Here is a 23,328-nt window from a genome sequence, read left to right on the forward strand (position 1 = left end):
TTGAAGCTTGACCCGGCCAAATGTACATTTGGGGCTACCTCAGGAAAACTGCTAGGTTTTATTGTTAGTGAAAGAGGTATCGAGGTTGATCCAGATAAGGTAAAAGCTATACAAGAATTGACTCCCCCGCGTACACAAAAGGAAGTCAGAGGTTTTTTAGGAAGGTTGAATTACATTGCTCGATTCATTGCTCAACTTACCAATCAGTGTGACCCAATTTTTCGACTCCTTCGAAAACGTAATCCGGGAGAATGGAACGAGGAGTGCCAAGTGGCCTTCGACAAGATAAAACAGTATCTATCTAATCCTCATGTGCTAGTACCACCGACCCCTGGAAAACCCTTAATATTGTACCTGACCGTGTTTGAGAACTCAATGGGTTGCGTACTGGGACAACATGATGAGTCGGGGAAAAGAGAGAAGGCAATTTACTACCTCAGCAAGAAGTTCACAGAATATGAGGCAAAATACCCTTCAATTGAGAAGTTTTGTTGTGCATTGATTTGGACGGGCATGTATCATACGACATGGTTAATTTCAAAACTGGATCCAATAAAGTACATGATGGAGTCACCTGCACTCTCAGGAAGAATGGCATGATGGCAGATCTTACTGACTGAGTATGACATCGTGTATGTGAGCCAAAAATTGATAAAGGGAAGAGTAACAGCTGACTTCTTGGCAAGTCGAACAGCGGAAGAATACGAGCCTTTGAGATTTGATTTCCCAGATGAAGGCTTGATGTGCATTTTCGAAGGTAAATCATCAAAAGATCAATCATAAAAGATGAGTTTTGATAGTGCATCGAATGCATTTGGGGCATGGGATCGGAGCAGTCTTAGTGTCACCAGAAGGGGATCATTACCCGCTCACTGCTAGATTGAACTTCTTCTGTACCAATAATATAGCGGAATATGAAGCTTGCATTATGGGGCTTCGTGCAGCTATCGAGAGGAAAATCAAAATCTTAGAAGTGCACGGGGACTCAGCATTAGTCATCTATCAAATCCGTAGAGATTAGGAAGTGAGGGATTCGAAATTAGTCAAATATCGCGATCTCGTTACAGAATTGGTCAAAGAGTTCTATGAAGTGACTTTTAACTACTTTCCACGGGAAGAGAACCAATTGGCTGATGCCCTAGCCACATTGGCTTCGATGTTTAAAGTAAACAGGGAAACTGAGATAATGCCCATCCAAATGAGTATATATGAGACCCCCGCACATTGTTTTAGTATTGAGGAGGAGTCAGATGGACGATCATGGTTCCATGATATCTTGGAGTATATCGAGAATCAAAGATACCCCGAGTAAGCAAATGTGAATGACAAAAGAACAATCAGGAAATTGGCGATTGGATTTGTTCTTGACGGAGATATTCTATACAAAAGAGGAAAAGATCAAGTGCTCCTGAGGTGCGTAGACGCTGTTGAAGCTAGAAAGATACTTGAAGAGGTTCATGAAGGAATTTGTGGAACACATGCCAGTGGTTTCACCATGGCCAGGCAGATTATGTGACTTGGTTATTATTGGCTGACGATGGAAAGGGATTGCATTGGTTACACACGAAAGTGCCACAAATGTCAAATTTATGGCGACAAAATTCATGTAGCTCCATCACCCCTTCATGTCATGACTTCTCCGCGGCATTTTTCTATGTGGGGCATGGATGTTATAGGGCCAATTTCCCCGAAAGCTTCCAATGGACATCAATTCATCTTTGTGGTTATAGACTACTTCACAGAATGGGTAGAAGCCACTTCGTTTGCTAATGTGACAAAGGCTACAGTCTGTAGGTTCTTAAAAAAATAAGATCATATGTCGACATGGTCTGCCTAAAAGAATCATCTCAGATAATGCTTTAAATTTGAACAGCAAGATGATGAAAGAAGTATGTGAGCAATTTCAGATAAAGCATCATAATTCTTCGCCCTATCACCCGAAGATGAACGGAGCAGTAGAAGCGGCTAATAAGAACATTAAGAGGATTCTCGGGAAGATGACTGAGATATATAAAGACTGGCACGAGAAGCTACCATTCGCTTTGTACGCATATCGCACCTCTGTACGGACGTCTACAGGGGCAACTCCTTTTTCTCTGGTCTACGGGATGGAGGCCGTTCTGCCTATCGAAGTAGAGATCCCATCCCTGCGCGTCTTGATGGAGACAAGGTTAGAGGAATCAGAGTGGGTTCGAGCTCGATATGATCAGCTAAACCTTATTGAAGGGAAACGCTTGAAGGCAATTTGTCATGAACAGATGTACCAGAAGAAGAATGACTACGACCCATGATAAAAAGGTGCGGCCAAGAGAATTTCGCGAAGGCGGGCTCATTTTAAGAAAGATCCTCCCGATACAAAAGGACTTTCGAGGAAAATGGTCACCAAATTGAGATGGGCCATACGTTGTAAAAAAGGCATTCTCAGGAGGGGCTGTGATTCTCACTGAGATGGACGGGAAAGAATTACCTAATCCAATGAACTCAGATGTTGTGAAGAAATATTATGCCTAAAAAAAACAAAAACAAAAAAACAAAAAAAACAAAACAAAAAAACAAACAAAAAAAAATCAAGATGAAAACCCGAAAAGGGCGTCTTGATAAACAAAAAAATTTAGGATGAAAACCCAAAAGGGCGTCCTAACAATGTGGCCTCGGACTTAAGGAGCAAGGCGACTTGAACAGAGAGTCGAATGGCGAGGTTACAATATTTGAAGCATTCTCAGAAGCTCAAAATCTTCTACACAAGAAGCCGTGCTCGAAAAGATCCAGGATGAAGAAACGTGGAAAGTTCATACATTGGATATCTAGAGCATTTCTGGCCATTGAATTCGCTTTCTTTTCTTTATGACAATTTATTTGTTAAACTTTCCTTGTCAATTTCCTTCGTTTGTTGCTTTTAAAAAAATGAATGTGAGGTATTTCTTTCATGCCTACTTTGCCTTTTATATGCATATCGTGTTTGATTCATTTAAATGATAAATAGTAAGATGACATACTCTAAACAAAAGGAATGTTGAGCATTACCTGAATGAGAACTGGATAAATACAAGGACCCTAAAGCAAGAAAAAGTTCAACAGGGGGCAAGAGGGTGATATACGAAGAAATGTGGGTTACTCACCAAACTTGAGGATGAGTACAAAACTAGAGAGAAAAGTCAAGAATTGAGGAAATGAATGTGGACTCTCACAAAAATCAAAAGTGGGGCACGTGACAAACAGCCCACGGTGCATTGCATGATCATGTAGACACAAAAGCATTTAGGACAAACATGTGCATATCATAATAACATCATACATGCCATATATAGGTATACCAGTAGGCAAGGAATACTAGGAGAAAACTGCACAGAATCAATGAAGAAGAAGGCTTTTAGTTTTACGGATGTTTTTGAAACCTGTTTCTTTCAAGAAATATTTTTCACTTTGTTTTTTTTAAAATCAACTCATATCTGAGAGATGAGTTGAGCCTCGGGTCACTGTTGAGGTATTTTTAATTTATGTCTTTTTAAAAATCAACTCATAATCTGAGATGAGTTGAGCCTCGAGTCCTGTTGAGGTATTTTTAATTTATGTCTTTTTTCAACTCATAATCTGAGAGGTGAGTTGAGCCTCGGGTCACTGTTGAGGTATTTTAATTTATGTCCTTTTTTAAATCAACTCATAATATAGAGGTGAGTTGAGCCTCAGTCCTGTTGAGGTATTTTTAATTTATGTTTTTTCAACTCATAATCTGAGGTGAGTTGAGCCTCGGTCCTGTTGAGGTATTTTTAATTTATGTCTTTTTTAAAAAATCAACTCATAATCTGAGGTGAGTTGAGCCTCGGGTCCTGTTGAGGTATTTTTAATTTATGTTTTTTAAATCAACTCATAATCTGAGGTGAGTTGAGCCTCGGGTCCTGTTGAGGTATTTTTAATTTATGTCTTTTTTTAAATCAACTCATAATCTGAGAGTGAGTTGAGCCTCGGGTCCTGTTGAGGTATTTTTAATTTATGTCTTTTTAAATCAACTCATATCTGAGAGGTGAGTTGAGCCTCGGGTCCTGTTGAGGTATTTTAATTTCTATTTTTTCAAAAATCAACTTATATTGCGAGAGTGAGTTGAGCCTCGGGTCACTGTTGAGGTATTTTTTTAATTTACATTTTTCATAAAAAAATCAACTCATATTGCGAGAGGTGAGTTGAGCCTCAGACCATGCCGAGGTATTTCTTTTAAATTTCTGTTTTTCAAAAATCAATTCATACTGCGAGGGGTGAGTTGATCCTCGGGTCGTAGGCCGAGGTATTTCTTTTCAATTTATGTTTTTCAAAAATCAACTCATAATACAGAGGTGAGTTGAGTCTCGGGTCATGCCGAGGTATTTCGTTTAAATTTCTGTTGTTCAAAAATCAACTCATATTGCGAGAAGTGAGTTGAACCTCGGGTCACATGCTGAGGTATTTTTCAATTTCTGTTTTTCAAAAAAATCAACTCATATTGCTAGAGGTGAGTTGAGCCTCGGGTCGCATGCCGAGGTATTCTTTTCAATTTCTGTTTTTTCAAAAATCAACTCATATTGCGAGAGGTGAGTTGAGCCTCGAGTCATGTTGAGGTATTTTTTAATTTTTGCTTTTCAAAAATCAACTCATATTGCGAGAGGTGAGTTGAGCCTCGAGTCACGTCGATGTATTTTTCAATTTCTGTTTTCTAAAAATCAACTCATATTGCGAGAGGTGAGTTGAGCCTCGGGTTGCACGCTGAGGTGTTTTAAGTTTCTGTTTTTTCAAAAATCAACTCATGGCTCGAGAGATGAATTCAGCTTCGGGTCGCGCGTCGAGCTATTTTCAATCTCTATTTTTTTTAAAAAAAGGGGTTTTGGACAATCGAACAAAATTCAGTGCTTTTAAGTCTTTGCTCTATCACTGTTTCACAGCGACGAGGAAAGAGGGGCAGCTGTAATCACTGAATTTTGTCCGGTACGTTCTTCGTGTTTTTATTTTATTTTATTTATTTTATCTTATTTTATTTTATATATATTAAAAAAATTATGATTTTTTTGGGCTTGCCTAATGTGGGCCTAATGATTGGGCCCAATGGGTGGGCATGTAGGGTTGGATGATTGGGTTTTAAATAATTTAAGTTTGGACTTGTTTGGGCTTTGGCCCATTGTTTTGTTTTGTTTTTTATATTTTAAAAATATTAATAAAGCAATAATAAATCAGAAAAAATACAAAAATTATAAATTACATTCGGACCCCTAAAATTTCTAAAAATTACATTTTAGCATCATATTTTTCTAAAATTACATTTTTACCCTGAAAACTTTACACCCTTTACAATTTGGTCCTCCTGGACATGTCAAATCTGCCAGTCGGCAGCCAAGCGTGCTCCACCCACCTCTAGCTACTCCAGCAGCCTCCCTAGGCCAATGATGCTCCCTTACCGCCTGAAAACAAAGGAAAGAAGACAAAATTGAAGGATTTAAAAGAAGAAGATGAGAGGAAGAGAGGGGGGTTCGGTTTTGGCAGCAAAGAAAAGAAAAAAATTAAAAAAATAGCAGCAAAAACAGTCAAGAAACAGCAGCCAAAAGCCTCCTCTCGCAACCACCGTCGTCGCACCTTCACCGTGACACCTCCACCACCGTCGCATCTACACAAATAAGGAAAGCAACAAGCAAAATATAAAAACAGCAAGCACAGAAAAAACAGCAACCAAAAAGAAAAGGAAAAGAGAAAAGAAGAGAAGAAGAAAGAATGAGAGAAGAGGAGACGCTGGCGACCATCGCACCGTGTGGAGGAAGTGGCGACGGTGAGGAAGAGCAAGGAGGCTGGGGTTCGGCTTGGAGAAGAAAAAGAAGAAAAAAGAGAAGAAAAGGAAAAAGTGAAAGAAAAAAGAAATAAAATAATAAATTAAAAGGAGTAATCGGGTCGACCCGACCCGGATCCGACCCAAACAGCAGCACCCAGCAGCATCAGTAGTAGCCCACCAGTAGCCCCAAACCCCCAAAAAAAAAGAAAGAAGAAAAAAGCAGAAAAAAGAAGCAGGCCAACTGCCCAGCCCAAGTGCAGCCCAGCAGCAGATCAAGCAGGCCAACCCAGGAGCCAAGCCCAACAGCGCCTAGCAGGCCAACCCAGTCCAGCAGTGCAGCCCCCAGGCCTAGTACAAACAGCCCAGCCCAGTCCAGAAAAAAGGGGAAGAAAAAGAAAAAGAAAAAAAAGAAGAAAAAACAAAAAAAGGCCCGAATTGCGTAGCCCGTTGGATCAAGCTCATAACTTTTGGCTTTTGGTAATCCTTTTACCCTCGTTTTAAATTAATCTGTATATTTAATTATTGTTTCATTTCAATTTAATTAGTATTTTTAAATAGCATATTTAGAAATATTATCACATTTATTTTACTTGCATTTTTAAAATTAAAAAATATTTTAATGCACAAGGCAACGAACCAATTTAATATTAAGTCATCGAATTCATCGCTATGTTGGGTGAATATCGATGGCTCGTGTTAAATACGGGCCGCCCTTTTTAAAAAAAAAATGAAGATATTCAAAAATTCTCATGTTATTAAAAATAGAAAAGGTTTCTCGTGTTTTAATAGAATCACGATTAAATATTAAGTCGAATCGATTTGACACTAAATCGACGATTTCATCGCCATGTCGGGGTGAATATCATCGATTCGTGTTAAATACGGTACGTTTTAAAAAAATCGTGTTTTCAAAAGTTTTCATGTTTCCAAAATTTCTCGTGTCTCAAAAAATAATAATGAAATTTACCGTGTTTCAAAAAATATATTCGTGTTTTTTAAAAATAATTTCCGTATTTTTAAAAATTTCCGTGTTTTAAAAAATCTTCGTGTCTTCAAGAATCCTCGTGTTTCAAAAAATTTCATGTTTTCAAAAATTTCCGTGTTTTTTAAAAATTTCCGTGTTTTCAAAAATTTTCGTATTTTTAAGAATTTTCGTATCTCTAAAATTCTCGTATTTTAAAAATTTTTCGCGTTTTCAAAAAACTAATTGTTTCAAAAATCTTCGTGTTTTTAAAAATTCTCGTATTTTGATCTGATCGCGATTAACTATTAAATTGAACTTCTATTTTTTGAAAATTAGGACAACGCGTGTTTAATGAGATACAAATTTTGGGCGTCGCGAGGGTGCTAATACCTTCCTCGCGCGTAACCGACTCCCGAACCCTAATTTTCTCTGGATTTTAACATAAACCTAAAATTACCTCTTTTTAGAAAAGTTTAAAAATAAATTTTTCTACTAAAAAGAGAATTTTAAATGTGTCCGATCACAGCTAGAAAAAAGATCGGTGGCGACTCCCTTTTCAAATAAAATCGAACTCCGTTTTTATATTTTGAATGATTACTTTGACTAGCACCCGCGCCTCAAATTTTTAGGTCGCTACATTGTATACTGGTGCCGGATAATGACAGCCTAAAATGTGAAAAAAATATTTTTTTACATAAAGGTGGTATCAGCCATTACTAGGCCACAAATTTTTTTTTTAATTTTTTCATATACTGGTGCTGGCCAATGTTAGCCAAAAATGTAAATTTTTTTTACATAAAGGTGGTGCCGGCCATTGGTAGGCTACCTCGAATTTTTTTTTAATTTTTTTGTATACTAACGTTGGCAAATGACAGCCCAAAATGTAATATATATATATATATAAAGGTGGTGGCAACTATTGGCAGTCCATCATTAAAAAAAATTTAAAATTTTTTCGTATACTGGTGTCGACAAATGATAGCTCAAAATGTAAAAAAAAAAATTACATAAAGGTGGTGCAGGCCATTGGCAGGCTACCACCAAAAAAATATTCAAATTTTTCTGTATACTGGGGTTGGCCAATGATAACCCAAAATGTAAAAAAAAAAATTATATAAAGGTGGTGTCGGCCATTGGCAGGCCACCACCAAAAAAAAAATTTCAAATTTTTAGTTTCTTTATTACTACCAATGATGACCAAAATGTAAAATATATATTTTTTTTCCATAAAGGTGGTGTCAGCCATTGTCAAGCCACCAACAAATTTTTTTTTTTAAATTTTTCGTATATTGGTGCCGGCAAATAACAGCCCCAAATGTTTTTTTTTACACAAAGGTAGTGCCGGCCATTGGCAGGCCACCACCAAAAAAAAAAAAAATTTTTTAAATTTTTTCATATACTGGTGCCGGCAAATGACAGCCCAAAATGTAATTTTTTTTACATAAAGGTGATGTCGGCCATTGGCAAAAAAATTATTTTTTCGTATATTGGTGCTGACGAATGACATGACAAAATGTAAACTTTTTTTTTTACATAAAGGTGGTGCCGGCCATTGGCAGGCCACCACCAAAAGAAGAAAATTTTTTAAAATTTTTTCGTATATGGGTGTCGGCTAATGACATCCCAAAATGTAAAAAAAAATTCCATAAAGGTGGTGCTGGCCATTGGCGGGCCACCACCAAATTTTTTTTTAATTTTTTCGTATACTGGTGCCAGCAAATGACAGCCAAAAATGTAAAAAAAAATTTACATAAAGGTGGTGCCGGCTATTTGCAGGCCACCACCAAACAAATTTTTTCTTTTGAATTTTTTCGTATACTGGTGCCAGCAAATGACAGCCCAAAATGTAAAAAAAAATTACATAAAGGTGGTGCCGGCCATTGGCAGGCCACCACCAAAAATATATTTTTTTAAATTGTTTCTTATACTGGTGTTGGCCAATGACAGCCCAAAATGTAAAAAAAAAATTACATAAAGGTCGTGTCGGCCATTGGTAGGCCACCAAAAAAATAATTTTTTTTAAAATTTTTTCGTATACTAGTGCCGGCTAATGACAGCCCAAAATGTAAAATTATTATTTTTACATAAAGTTGGCCGGCCATTGATAGGCCAGTACCCAAAAATTATAAAATATAAAATACTTCAAATACGATTATCACATGAAAAAAATGTACGAATAGAACACAAATTAATTGATCTAATGTTAGCTTAAGTAGGTAAAAAATGTATATCTTATTTATTTTAATTTTAAAAAAAGATATTTAATAGAATTAATTAAGTTGATATTTGTGAAAAATAGTTTATATATATTCTAAAGTTTTGTAAAACAAATACTTAATTAATACACTATTTTGATATTAATTAATGGTGTAATATTCGTATAATAATTACAAATATATGTTTAAAATCATGAATAATATAAATCCTAATCCTCAAGCCCAAAATATATATATGTTGTTAAATAAGGGGGCGGGGAAGAGTCCAAGAATTAGCGAAAGCCCGAAATGTTAGCAAAAAGAAAACACAAAGCCCAAAGAAAAAGAAAATCAAATGGCCCATGCAGGTTTCGAACCTGCGACCTTCGCGTTATTAGCACGACGCTCTAACCAACTGAGCTAATAGGCCTGTTGATATCAACACGTTGTAATTAATATATTTAGCAGTTACAAAACCGTCAAGCAATTTGGATCGGAAATTGTGTATGGACATGGTGTATTTAAATAATGTTTGGATATACATTAATCCAAAGGCTTTATTTAGTAAAGAGAAGTAAATTTTATAGCTTAAATTATTCACATTTGCTTAAAAAGTAGGTTAGAGAAATACATCTTAAAAACAATATCGGTATTTCCTTTTTAGAAAAGTATCCCTATTCTCTATTCTCTTATTCTCCTATTTATCCCTATTTATATTTATATATTTTAAATTTTATAAAAACATTTTTAACATTTATTTTTTTGAATTATAATTTTTTATATTTTTAAGCAATATATTAATATAATATTTTTAAAAATGTGATGCGGCGTGTTCTAACAATGCCACATGAATGATAAACAGTTGGTCAATGATAGCCAACATGGATCAATAGTGGTCAACATTGGTCAATGGTTGGCCAAGGACGACCAACCATAGACAACATCCAGTCAATGGAGAGCCAATGTTTTTATTTTAAATAAATTGAATTGTCACATTATACATTTTAATTGATTGGATGTGTTAACATGATACATTTTGATAAGCAGATAATTGATTTTTTTTAACAATGTTGTAAAAAAAAAGGCTGAACCGAAAAAGAAAAATAATAGCTTAACTAGTAATCTGGAAAAAAGGGTTAAATACCAAAATAAAAAAGCAAACATAGGGCAAAATTTAGCATTAGGGGTGTGCATAATTCGGGTAAAACCGAAAAAATTCGGTTAACCGATCGAATTCGGTTAATCGGTCGGTTAACCGAATTTTTTCGGTCGGAGGTCGGTTAATTTTTTTATGATTTTTCGGTTAACGGTTAATTCGGTTCGAAACCGGTCGGTTAACCGAAAATTTTTGATTAACTGAAAAAATTAATAAATAAAATTATCCAACCCAGCCCAAACTCAATTACCCAACCCAATTACCCAACCCAATAAAACTAAAACTAAAGTTTACCCAATTACCCAATCTAATAAAACTAAAACTAAAACTAAAAGACAACCCAATTTACTAAAGTCTAAAACCCAACTTACTTTAATAATTTATAAATTTTTTAAATTTTAAAAATAAAAAATAAAAAAATTCGGGTAATTCGAGTATTTTTCGGTAATTCGGTTAATTCGGGTAATTCGGGTAATTTAGGTAATTTTTAACCAAAAATAAAAAATACATAATTATTAACCGAAAAAATTTCGATTCGGTTAATTTTTTTTTAAAAAAATCGGTTCGATTAACGGTTAAAATTTTTGGAAAGTCAATTAATTCGGTTATAGTAATTTCGGGTTCGGGTCGATTAACCGAATGAACACCCCTATTTAGCATTAAGCCTCATTTAATGCCTTAAATTCAGTAATCAAGTTGAATTTTCTTTTTGAGAAGATTCAAGTCTATTTTTCGCCGCAAGTTTTCCATCCAAAGAAACTGACTACCTCAGGCTCTCTCATTATCCATATTCACATATAGGGTTGAAGCAAAAGAAAATCTTCTTTTTCTTCCTTTTTGAGTTGTTAAAAAGAATATGGGGAGTATTCCAGATTATGTTTTGAGGTGGAGTGGGCAAAGAAGCCGGTTGTGGGATTTGGCACCGCATCGGAGATAGTTGAAGGATCAGATTTTTTTACTGTCACAAAACAAGCTGTTCTTCAAGCAATCAAACTGGGTTATAGGCACTTCGATACAGCTTCTCTGTATGGGTCAGAGCAGCCTTTGGGTGAAGCAATCGTTGAAGCACTCTCGCTTGGCTTAATCAAATCTCGAAACGAGCTCTTCATCACTTCCAAGCTGTGGTGCACCCAAGCTTATGGAGATCTTGTTCTTCCTGCTCTCAAGACAAGCTTACAGTAAAATCAAATATTTGTTTCCCCTTTTTTGTTTTTTCTATCTTTTGTTGAGCTGAAGACAGGGAATGGTTGTTGAAGTGCAGGAATCTGAAGTTGGACTATCTAGATCTTTATCTCATTCATTGGCCTATATGCTTAAAACAAAGGAAGGAAGGGGTGTCAGGGGGTAAGGAATATGATCTATTCCCTATGGATTTCAGTTCCGTATGGGCCGCCATGGAAGATTGCCAGAGGCTTGGGCTCACCAAATCTATCGGTCTTAGCAATTTTACATGCAAAAAGGTGGCCGATGTTTTGTCAATCGCAAAGATCCCTCCGGTTGTTAATCAAGTAACTCGCTCTTTCTCTCTCTGACACAGTTAGCCTTCAATTTTGTTTGAGTTTTGAAGCATTTGTGGAATTGACCCCTCTGTGGCAACAAAAGAAGCTGAAAGACTTCTGCCATGGAAATGGGATCCTTTTGCAAGCTTACTCTCCATTGGGAGCCGTAGGAACCAAGTGGGGCAGCAATAGAGTTATGGAGTGTGAGGTGCTCAAGGAAATCGCCAAAGTAAAAGGGAAGACCGTGGCTCAGGTGCGTTTTTCATCCAGAAAACAGAAGCAAAACTAGCTTCGTCTTTTTTGTTTTAGGAAATTTAGATGAAAGTTGAGTACTAAAATACTAAACCAAAAACCAGGTATGTCTAAGATGGGCGTATGAGGAAGGGGTGATTCTAATAGTGAAGAGTTTCAACGCAGAGAGAATGAAGCAAAACCTTGAGATAATGGATTGGTCATTGAGTGAGGACGAGCTGAAAATGATCCAACACATCCCACAAAGCCGAGGCATCCAGGCAGAAGCTTTCGTCTCCGAAAACGGTCCTTTCAAGACACTGGAGGAACTTTGGGATGGAGAAATTTGATTTGGTATACAATATTTCCACACAATTGTCTCCACTCTCCTGTCTTCCATTTCCCTGTTAGTTTTACTTTCACCTTCCACTTTCTGTACTCTGATTACTCGGAGTTCTCTTATCTTTTATGAAATCCCAATAGGACCGATCCATATATTTATACAACAGAGGAGTTAATGAATCAGTAAAGAAATCAACTAACAATCAACCTAACAGAATCTTGATTAACACACTAACTGAAGATTTAACAGATTACAAACTCACTTAACTAACCTTAACTGCTAACTAACTAACTACTAATTGAACGACTCAACTTGAACCTTGAAGCTGCAGCACCATACTTCAGTTAGCTGCCTTCATACCTGGCAGTTTTGATGTTGAACATGTTGTTGTTGCTCATATTTGCTAGCAACACCAAGACTAAATTTGAATTTATGGAAAAACGGTGCAGAGGCTTGGTAAGGACATTTGCAATCTGGTCTTGTGCTGGAACATGACCACCCATCAATTTGCCTCTTGCTCTCACTTTCTCTCGAACAAAAAAGGCTTTTTTTTATTTAAATAACTCAAATAATTTAATTAAGTACCAAAATGACCCACCTTTTTAATTAAACACCAAAATGATCTGAAATCTACAATAAAAGTTGGAGCCAAATTATATGGCGCCACCAACTTGCTACGTCAGCAGGGAGCATTAAAAATTTAATTTTTTGGTGGAGCCATGTAAAATGGCACCACCTGTATAAATACTATAAAAATACTACAAGTTCTGAAAAAATGGGGGACTTTAAAACAATTTTTCATTTTCTGGTGGAGCCAACTTAAATGGCCCCACCACACCCTTCTTTTATTTTTATTTTTTTAGTTTTTTATTAACTTTTGTCTTTTTCTTTAAATTTTTTTCTTTTTTTAAGTTTTATATTTTTTCTTATTTTATTTTATTTATTTATTGTTATTAATTTTAAAAATTTGAAATGTATATTTGAAATGTTTTATAATATATATTTTAAAAATTTTAAATATTATTTTAAATTATTTTTAAAATTTTGAATATTATTTTTAAAATATTAAATATATATTTTAATAATATAAAATATTTAAATATTTTAAAGATATGACCTTTCAAATTTATTATTAGTTTTTAATATTTTAAATATTATTTAATTTGTTTTATAATATTTTAAATTATGATTTTTAAATTATTTTAAAGATATTTGGCTTTTTAATAAAATAACCCAAAAATTTAATTATTTATCAAAATTACCCATTTTTTAATTTGGCTCTACCAACTTTTACTGTGTAGATTTCAGGTCACTTTCGTGTTTAATTAAAAATGAGTTATTTTGATAATGAATTAAATTTTTGTGTTATTTTTATAAAAAAGCCAAGATATTCAAACCATTTTTAAATTCTATTTAAAAGTTAAAAATAATATTTTATTTAAAAAGTGAAATTTGAATTAATTAAAATAAGAAATATTTGTTAAAAAAGATTTATTTGTTAAAAATAAATTTATTTAAAAATATATATATTAAAAAGTAAAATTTAAATTAAAAGTTAAAATATATATTATAAGATCACATCATGTCAGTAATGTGACTAGACATGAGATTGATGAGATTAAATATTAAATAAAAAATCAATCTTAAATAAGGGAGGTTTGATCCCCTTTAGAAGAAAGAAAAAGAGAAAAAAAAAGTTAAAGTTAGTTAATTTTTTTATATTTTATAGTTATTGTAATATAATAATTATTTATATTGTATTTATGTGTTTTTTTATATCATGCAGATATCAAAATGTCTTCTGGAGATATAGATCACACTTCATTGAGGATCGACGAAACACTAAAATTCATTATGAATTAAATAAAAAATCGTTTTAGTTTCTCTTTTTTTCTTGCTAAGCACGACTTTGCTCAACGTGTTTTGATTTATGATTGTGATCTCTATTTAGTTATTATTATTCCTTTTAACTACTTTCTTGCATGAAATTAATATGTATGTGTTGGTTATAATTTTTAATTTTAGGACACATTTATAAATTTATATATTAATTTTTAATTTTAGTGCACATTCATAAATTTATCTACTTAATATATATTTTAATAGATAAAGACAAAAAGATTTTCTTAATAGATTTAAAATGTTTAAAACTTAAAGAAATTAAATATATTAAAAATGTTATGTATAGCTAATTTTAATATATTTAATATATTTTAAAAAATTAAATATATTAAAATGTTAAGTATAACCAAAATTAAAATTATAATATATTCAATATATTTTTAAAAATATATTTTAAAATGTTAATATATTTAATAATTTTTTAATAGGAAAAGAGAAAATAATTTTTAATATATTTAAAATTTTAAAAAACGTAAAAAATTAAATATATTAATTTTTAAATATGTTAAAAGAAAATGTTGAGTATAACCAATTTAAAATTTTAATAACTGAATATATTTAAATATATTAAAATTTTGAACATATTAAAAAATTAAGTCTATATATTATATGTAAGATAAAAGTTCTCGTATGTAAGATAAATTTTCGAGTTTGAATATGCCTAGTTTATATTATATGTAAAACTCTATATATTATTATAGATATGAATTCAATATAAAATAAGTTTTTTTTTATTTTTGTATTTACCCATACAACCTATAGTTTTTAGGATATTATTATTATTTTTATGTACTTTTTGTTGTTATATAGTTGCATTTAGATTTAATGCTTAACTATGATTAATATTTTATGACAAATCTTCATTCTATTATTAATATATTATTACTTATTTAATTTAACTTAAATAAAAAATACTTAGATGGCTACATTCGTATAGTATAAGTGTGATGTTTTTGTTTTCTCAACCTTTCAATTTTAGTCTTCAATATATAATTTTATGTTTAAATTATATAGATAATTGATTTATCATATTTTTATAAAAAAAATTACCATACAGGATGGTTATCGGGTTTTGAGGTCGCGGTTTCATTTTCTCAAGTACGATCCGGATGAGCGGATCATGTCATACTTACAGATGGCGGGATTTGGGGACGTCGCATTGATCCGGAGGTTTGACCTGAGGTCGAACTTAATATCGCCTTGGTTAAGCGGTGGTGTACGAAGACCCACACCTTCATTATGCCGTGCAGGGAGTGCACTATCACATTGGAAGACGTCGCTACGCAACTTGGGTTACGAGTTGACGGTGTTGTGGTCATGGGTCGAAGCAATGTGTTGGAACCTTCAGTACTATGCCACAGATTGCTTGGACGGTCCCCTAATGATAGGGAACGTAATTTCACATGCTTGACATTGAAATGGTTAAGAGTAAATTTTAAGGAGTTATCGAGCACTGCCACTGAGTACGAGGTGATGTGTGCTGCGCGAGCCTATATTATGCAGTTGATCGGGGGGTATTTATGCCAAACAACACGTCTAATAGGGTCCACTTAAAGTACTTGCCTCTATTGGAGGATTTTTCTCATGCTGGTAGTTACAGTTGGAGATCGGCAGTGTTGACCGCATTGTACTATGAGCTTTGCCGAGCAACAAAACATGGGGTTAGTAACATGGCTGGTTGTCTGGTTCTGCTGCAGTCTTGGGCTTTATACAGGATGCCGTTTCTAGCTGCTGTTAGGCACCAACCATATTCGTGGCCAGTTATAAATAGGTAAAAACAAAATTATACTTAACATTTAACGGCTCATAAGTGTGGATAATATTTTCCAAAGTTTAACTGCTAACGTGTTTGTTTCAGTTTCAGATGGGTCACGTCTCTGGGAATTGATGCGATCCAAACGTTAATCATTTACCGCCAAATGATAAAGGCGTATGCCGGAGAGAAAGTAATATATATTTATATGGTTTAAGTAACGTTGATTTAACTTATCCACTTGCAGTATGTGATGTGACTTGACTCATTATGTTATATTGTGTAGTTCTTGTGGATGCCGTATTCTGCAATGAACATTGCACCCATTATTCCTCAGTGGGTTCACGCTGAAGCCCATATGTGGTGCATTAACATGTCGGTGCTCAACTTTTCAACCATTGAGTGGTACAACGGTGATCGAGTTATGCGACAATTTGGGTGTAGACAATTTGTGCCGGTCGAGCCAAAACAATTTGATGAAGTCCTCGGTAAGACCATGAAGGGGAAACATACAACAGATTAGAGTGTGGAACATCAATCTTTTGTAGCACTATGGAATGTCCGGTACGACAGGCGGCCTGAGATGCACTCGTGCATGTTTGACTTTAGTCCATCGACTGAATACATGCAGTGGTACATGACTCGATAGGGTGTTTATTTATATGGTGGACAACTTATGATAGTACCGGGTCATGGTTACAGACGTGGAAATCAACCTATGGGGGAGCTAGAGGATCAACATATGGTGGAGCCCAACTCGGAGAACCAACCTTTGAACACATCGAACCAATGGGTTGACGCTTTTTGTGATGAGTCGCAGAGCAGTTCATATCATTCGGACATTGCCGATTCAAATTCATATCACCTAGACATAGGCGGTTCAAGTTCATATCACCCAGACATAGGTTGTTCGAGATCATTTCACCCAGAGCAACCATCGATATCATTTGATATGTTTGGTAATAACATGTACTCCACCCCGCCTCAGGCCACCTTCGATCCAGCTGCCGATCTTCCTGATGTGTACATTACACCTCAACGTCCACCCCGTCAATGAAGGCCTATGAATCACTATACCCCGAACGACGATACCACTCTCAGTTCTTTCCAATTTTAAGTTATGTAAATTTCAAGTGTTATGTAATATTTCTTGTATTAGTTTAGGATTCCACAACTTATATATTAGTCTTTTTTTATATAATTTATAATATCTTTTAAAGTATTTAAAGTTGCAACTGTTAATTTTAAGTAAAAAATTAACACTAAATAATACATACTTTATTTCTAAAAGATCATAAAATGCAAACATCAGGTACAACATTTAATTTCTTTCAGACCGTGAAGATTGACCAGTGTAGACGTTTCCATGGGGACATTTGCTCCAATTGTGGCCAACTGTTCTATATATGGTGCAACATTTTGGATCGACTTGTTCTCTTATATCCATGTCGTTCCGAATCTTCATTGTTGTCGGTCTACCTTTGATTCTTCTATGTAGTGACCGATCTGGTAACATCTCGAACATAGGCGGTTACACTTTCCATGTTGATACATCCCTTAATACGGGGAACTCGTTACCCCAAATACGCAACGTACTTTTAAGTGTGTACATATTGTTGATATATTGTTCGACATTCAAACTATAGGTAGCACACACTGTAACCACATGTGCACACAGATAACGTAGTGTTTGGAACATCCCGCACTCACATCGCCTGTTTCAAAGATCAACTCTGTAAAACCGTGGCAAGATCCCCGACCGACGACCGGTATACTCTGTCACTCGAAAAGTTTCCAAATTTTGGGAATATAGTTCTGCATTCATCGACCTAGCCCTTTGAGCGTTTTCTTTCATGGCATCCCTAATTTTTTCGACGTACACGTGTCCTGCCTCTAACTGTTTTGCTTGTTTCAACCCCATTTTTGGCATTAAGATTGCTAGCCAATAAAATGTGGCTGAAAAAACCGCTGAAATTGGCAAGTGACGCGTACGCCTCAAGACGGAGTTAATGGCCTCAACGAGGTTAGTTGTCATTTGACTATACCAGTACCCCTCGTCAAAATATTGATCCCATTGCCACGGCTCTATGCTACCTAACCACTGTCTGAGAGAAAGATTGGACCCCGCCATATCAGTATCTAACCTCGCCAACTTATGTCTGAAACAGTGTGCTTCCAGCTCGTATCCTACGTATATATTCCAATTTTAAGTTATGCTACTATTCAAATTAGGAAATGGACTCGAAATAATTACAAATATGAATTTAAATACGATATTTTTACCCATGTTCACAATTCGTTTGCGCCAGTCTTTATTCTTGTACTGATTGTGGAAGTTGACAGCGATGTGACGAATACAATAGACGGGCCTCCATGGAACCTCAGATTGTCGAATATCAGCAACAAGACCCTTCGATCTGTCGGAGATAATGCAAATGTTGTCTTGCCTGACAACATGTCTCCGTAAGTTCTGAATGAAATACGCCCACGATTTAGAGTTCTCAGTCTCTACGATGGCAAAAGTGATCGATAGTACATTTTCGTTACCGTCTTGTGCAACCACAATCAGAAGTATTTGCTTGTATTTTCCATAAAGCCATGTTCCATCAACTTGCACTAGTGGTTTGCAGTAGGGAAAGGCTCTAACACATGGATCGAAAGTCCAGAACAGTCGACGAAACATTCTTCTCTCCAGTTCAACTTGTCTATTAGGGCCTCATAAGGCAACGTTGCAAGTCCACGATAGTTCCTGGGATGTACTCCACCATTGCTAAAATCCAACCCTGAAGTTCATTGTATGACTCATCCCAGTCGCTGTACAATTGTTGCATAGCCATTTGTTTCACCAACCACGCTTTCCTATACGAAACTTTGTACTAAAATCGAGCTTGCATGTTTGCAATCAATTTTGACACAGGGATGATTGTGCTATCTTTCACTAGTGGCATGATGCAGTTGCAAATATTTTTGGCATCTAATTTCCGGTGGTCTTGAGACATACGTGCGACACTACATGTATGACGCCCTTCTAATTTTCGTATTTGCCACTGTTGAGTCCTCTGTATAAATGCAGCTCGAACTCGCCAACCACACCCATCGCTGGCTCTCCAACATTCCCCAACATATAATGTCGGTGTAGATTTGACAACCTTGTAATCAATCGACAACTTCATATTGTATTGTTTGATGGTAAACACGCAGTCCGCCTTGTTCTCGAACTGTTGCTCAACGAATAACTCCTCGAACTGTGAAGTTATCGTCAATCTATGAGCAAGTACTATATTGGCGTACTCAAGAAACTCGAATGCATACGCTGCATCTGGATCTACGTTCAACATGTCGCCCCCAGGTTCATTTCGTAAAATAATGCCACGACTTGGGTTACTAAATGAAAGGTCGTGAACATCTTCAACCTCTTCCGGGCCTTCATCATTGATGTCGTCCGGAACCTTATCAACATTGGGGTCATTAAAATCTTCAACGTCTTGATTAGAATCTTCACCATTATTGGTCATTTCTCTGACATTTGCCTATGTGCTTATTATCACCTCTGGATGTATTTGTAAATGGGGACTGGGGGTAGGGTTGTTTTACAAACTCCCACCATAATTAGAATTTTTAGGCATCTGTGATGTCGCTTCACATTCTAATTGGTCTGTCCATCCAACATTAAGATCAAAGTCAAATTCGTGATGTTGACTTATTGAACTAACATTCTCAACAGGCTCTAAGTTTGCTAACTCGGCAAATAATTCAATTGGTTGGAGGTTCTCACTCCCAGTCGGCCACCATATTTCCATCATAGTGCCTAAGTCATCATCATCTAACAGCTACATCTCACAAAATTTGAACGGATCTTTAGAGACTGGAAACTTGAAAAATAAATTGGACATCGCCCTTCTACAACAGATAGCTATTTTCGCACTGATCTTCCTTTTCATTTCTGCTAGCTCCACATTTTTTTTGAATCACAAACCTACTCTTTGCCGACCTTGAAATACACAACCAACATCACTTTCTATAATTTCACCATAAAAAAATAACATACACCAAAAACACCTCATTATTCATCTTGAATAGATTTTTTTAACTCTCCTAGTGAAGACAATAATTTCACCATTATATATATGGTAGAGAACCAAGAGGTGGAGCCATAAAGAATGGCTTCACCAGAAATTGAAAAATTATTTTTAAAGTCCCTCAATTTTTCAGAATTTTTAAATTATGATTTTAATTATTTTAAAGACATTTAAACCTTTTAAAAGATTTTTATAAAAATTTTATTTAAAATTTTAAATGTTTAAATATTATTAAAATATATTTAATATTTAGAAATAATATTTAAAATTAAAAAATAATTTCAAATATATATTTTAAAATTTATAAGAAATAATTTCAAAATATATATTTAAAATTTAAAATATATTTTTAAAATATATTTAAAATTTAAAATTTAGAAAAATTAATTTAAAAATATATTTTTAAAATTTATAAGACATAATTTGAAAAATAATATTTAAAATTTAAAAATAATTTAAAATTAATATTTAAAATTTTAAAAATATATATTATAAAACATTTCAAATATACATTTCAAATTTTTTTAAATTAATAACAATAAATAAATAAAATAAGAAAAATGTAAAACTTAAAAAAAGAAATAAATTTAAAGAAAAAGACAAAATTTAATAAAAAAGTAAAAAATAAAAAATAAAAGAAGGGTGTCAGGTCTGGTCTGGTGGCGCCATTTAAGTTGGCTACACCAGAAAATGGAAAATTGTTTTGAAGTCCCCTATTTTTCCAGAACTTGTAGTATTTCCATGGTATTTATACAGGGACGCTATTTTACATGGCTCTACCAAAAAATTTATTTTTTAATGCTCTCTGCTGACGTGGCAAGTTGGTGGCGCCATATAATTTGGCTCCACCAACTTTTACAGTAGATTTCAGGTCATTTTGGTGTTTAATTAAAAAAGTGGGTCATTTTGGTACTTAATTAAATTATTTGGGTTATTTAAATAAAAAAGCCAACAAAAAACTGGTCCAATTCAACATGTTTGAATTTGGAATGCAGTACAAGGTTGGCTGACACTGCTACTGCTCCTGAATTATCACATCAGATAGTAGCTTGACCATCAATACTAACTTGTAATTCAGCCAACAAGGACTCAAGTCAGATGATTTCAGTTGTAGCATGAGCTAAGCCCCTATACTCAGCTTCTGTAGTGAAACAAGAGATAACTTGCTGCTTCCTTGAACCCCACGACACCAAATTACTTCCTAGAAAGACACAAAAACTTGTTGTGGACCTCCTGTCATCCAGATCAGTTCCCTAACTAGCATCAGAGTATCCCTCTTGAGATAAATGAGAGGTAACCTTGAAGGTGATACCATAACAAGAGCGCCTTGTAGATACCTTAAGATCCTTTTAACTGCCTTAAAATGCTGGTGAAGTGGCTTATGCATAAATTGACACACTTTGTTGACAGCAAAGACAATATTTGGTCGAGTAATAGGTTTTTTTTTATAAAACTAATCCCAAAAATTAATTAATTAATTACCTAAATGACCTATTTTTTTTGATAAAATACGAAAATAACATAAAATCTACAGTAAAAATTATAGGAGCCAAAATATTTGGAGCCACCAACATGCCACATCAACAATTGGTATAAAAAATTATTTTTTAGTGGAGCCATATAGAATGGCGTTTTCTGTATAAATACTAAGAAAATAATACGATTTTTGAAAAAATGGGGGGTTTTAAACAAATTTACATTTTCCTGATAGAGCCAAATAATTTCGTCTCACCTGATTGCAACACCCTTTTCCTTGTTTTTTTTATTTGTTTTTCATTTTTTCCTTTTTCTGATTTTTTTATTTGTTATTTGTTTTTCTTTATTTACTTTTTCAGTTTTTTATTTATTTGCTTGTCCTTTATTTATTTATTTGTTTTTCTTTATTTTTCTTTCTTTCTTTCTTTATTTATTTGTTTATTATTTTTATTTGTTTTATAATATTTTATGTATATTTGTATATTTACTGTAGATTTTAGGTTATTTACATATTTTATAAAAATAGGTCATTTATGTAATTAATTAATTTTTTGGGTTAGTTTTATAAAAAACTTTAAATAATTTATGTAATATGAAATCAAGAAAATTAAAGGGATATTTTTAATATAAATAAAAACGGAGGACCAAAAATAAAAAATGAGAAAAAGGTGAAAGTTGAATTTATTGAAAAAAACAAAAAAGATTTATTTGTTAAAAAACTTTGACTTTTAAAAATATATATATTAAAAATTTAAAATATATATTATAATTGATCACATCGTGTCAATAACGTCACGATGTCAATTAAGTTTATAATGCCTAATAATTGTTAGTTAAAAAAAAAAAAGAAGAGGAGAAGAAGAATGTCCCTATTTAAGAAGGTGGGTTTTTTGTTTCCCTTCAAATATTTTGTAGAAGAAGAGAAAGAAGAAAAGAGGAAAAAAACTAGCAAGGTATTTATAGTTTGTATTTTGTATTTTATATTTTATAGTTATTGAATATAATAATTAACTATATTTAATTTATGTATTTTTTTTAAAATTATGCAGATATTAAAATGTCTTCTGGAGCAAATACGGATCACACTTCATTGAGGATCAACGAAATAGTAAAATTAATTATAAATTAAATAAAAAATTCATTTTACTTTCTCATTTTTTCTTGCTAAGCGCTACTTTACTCAACGTGTTTTGATTGCATGAAATTGATCTCTATTTAGTTGTTATTAACCCATTTTAACTCATTTTTGCATGAAATTGATCTCTACGTTTTAATAATAACTTTTTTAATTTATGACACATTCATAAATTTATATATTAATTTTTTTTAATATGACGACCTTTCTGCTTAATTTTGCATTGTTGCTATGCTTGGTTCCATTTATGGGGTACAAAAAAGATACATCTGTCTTCCACTAATTTGACACCACCTAAATAAAAACTAAAAATCGCATTAACACGAGAAAACTAGGAATATATATTAATTTGGCTTCAACTAATCTATATATCATATTATAAGCGTTCAAATTAGATTTAATCAAGCTCGAAATTATTAAAGTTACGATTAAATTTATCTTTAACGAGTGAATAAAAATAGAACAAATGAAATTTATCTTTAATAAAAAAAACAAAGGATAAATAAATAAAAAGCTGAGAAAGTAAATAAAGAAAAACAAATAAAAACGAAAAGGACAAACAAATAAAAAATATGAAAAAGGTAAAATGAAAAACAAAAAAAAAGGAAAAAGGTGTTGGAATATGCAACAAATAGGGTGTTGAAAAAAGTAATAGAAAAAGGTAAATTTACTTAAAACATCTCATTTTTTCAAAAATCGTAATATTTCTTTAATATTTATACAGGTGGTGCCATCCTACATGGCTCCACCAAAAAATTGAATTTTTTATTTTGATTACTGATGTGGCATATTGGTGGCGCCAAAGTATTG

At 33.6% G+C, this 23,328-nt stretch overlaps 1 protein-coding gene, 1 long non-coding RNA gene, 1 other non-coding gene and 1 pseudogene across 3 annotated transcripts; 1 reads left to right on the forward strand and 3 right to left on the reverse strand.

Moving 5' to 3' along the window:
• Positions 1-5,205: 5,205 nt before the first annotated feature.
• On the reverse strand, positions 5,206-6,061 carry LOC105796210 (uncharacterized). The gene is made up of 2 exons (XR_001134382.2): positions 5,765-6,061; positions 5,206-5,626 (listed from the first exon to the last, which is right to left on the reverse strand). It is a non-coding gene; the product is annotated as an uncharacterized LOC105796210 (long non-coding RNA).
• A 3,239-nt stretch (positions 6,062-9,300) lies between these two features.
• On the reverse strand, positions 9,301-9,374 carry TRNAI-AAU (transfer RNA isoleucine (anticodon AAU)). The gene has a single exon. It is a non-coding gene; the product is annotated as a tRNA-Ile (tRNA).
• Positions 9,375-10,802: 1,428 nt separating this feature from the next.
• On the forward strand, positions 10,803-12,336 carry LOC105794704 (non-functional NADPH-dependent codeinone reductase 2-like; annotated as a pseudogene).
• Positions 12,337-17,548: 5,212 nt separating this feature from the next.
• On the reverse strand, positions 17,549-18,511 carry LOC128039980 (uncharacterized). The gene is made up of 2 exons (XM_052628934.1): positions 18,112-18,511; positions 17,549-18,015 (listed from the first exon to the last, which is right to left on the reverse strand). The coding sequence occupies exons 1-2, from the start codon at positions 18,509-18,511 to the stop codon at positions 17,549-17,551; spliced, it is 867 nt and encodes a 288-aa protein (XP_052484894.1).
• Positions 18,512-23,328: the final 4,817 nt, after the last annotated feature.

This window comes from Gossypium raimondii, chromosome 3, assembly GCF_025698545.1.
Source record: "Gossypium raimondii isolate GPD5lz chromosome 3, ASM2569854v1, whole genome shotgun sequence".
NCBI lineage: Eukaryota > Viridiplantae > Streptophyta > Magnoliopsida > Malvales > Malvaceae > Gossypium > Gossypium raimondii.

Bases quoted from the DNA above. Each gene is read 5' to 3' on its own strand.
- LOC128039980 (XM_052628934.1), bottom strand. From the start codon at position 18,511: ATGTTTCGTCGACTGTTCTGGACTTTCGATCCATGTGTTAGAGCCTTT. The intron at 18,016-18,111 runs GTAAAAATATCG...ATATATACGTAG, and splicing joins CAAACGAATTGTGAACATGG to GATACGAGCTGGAAGCACAC.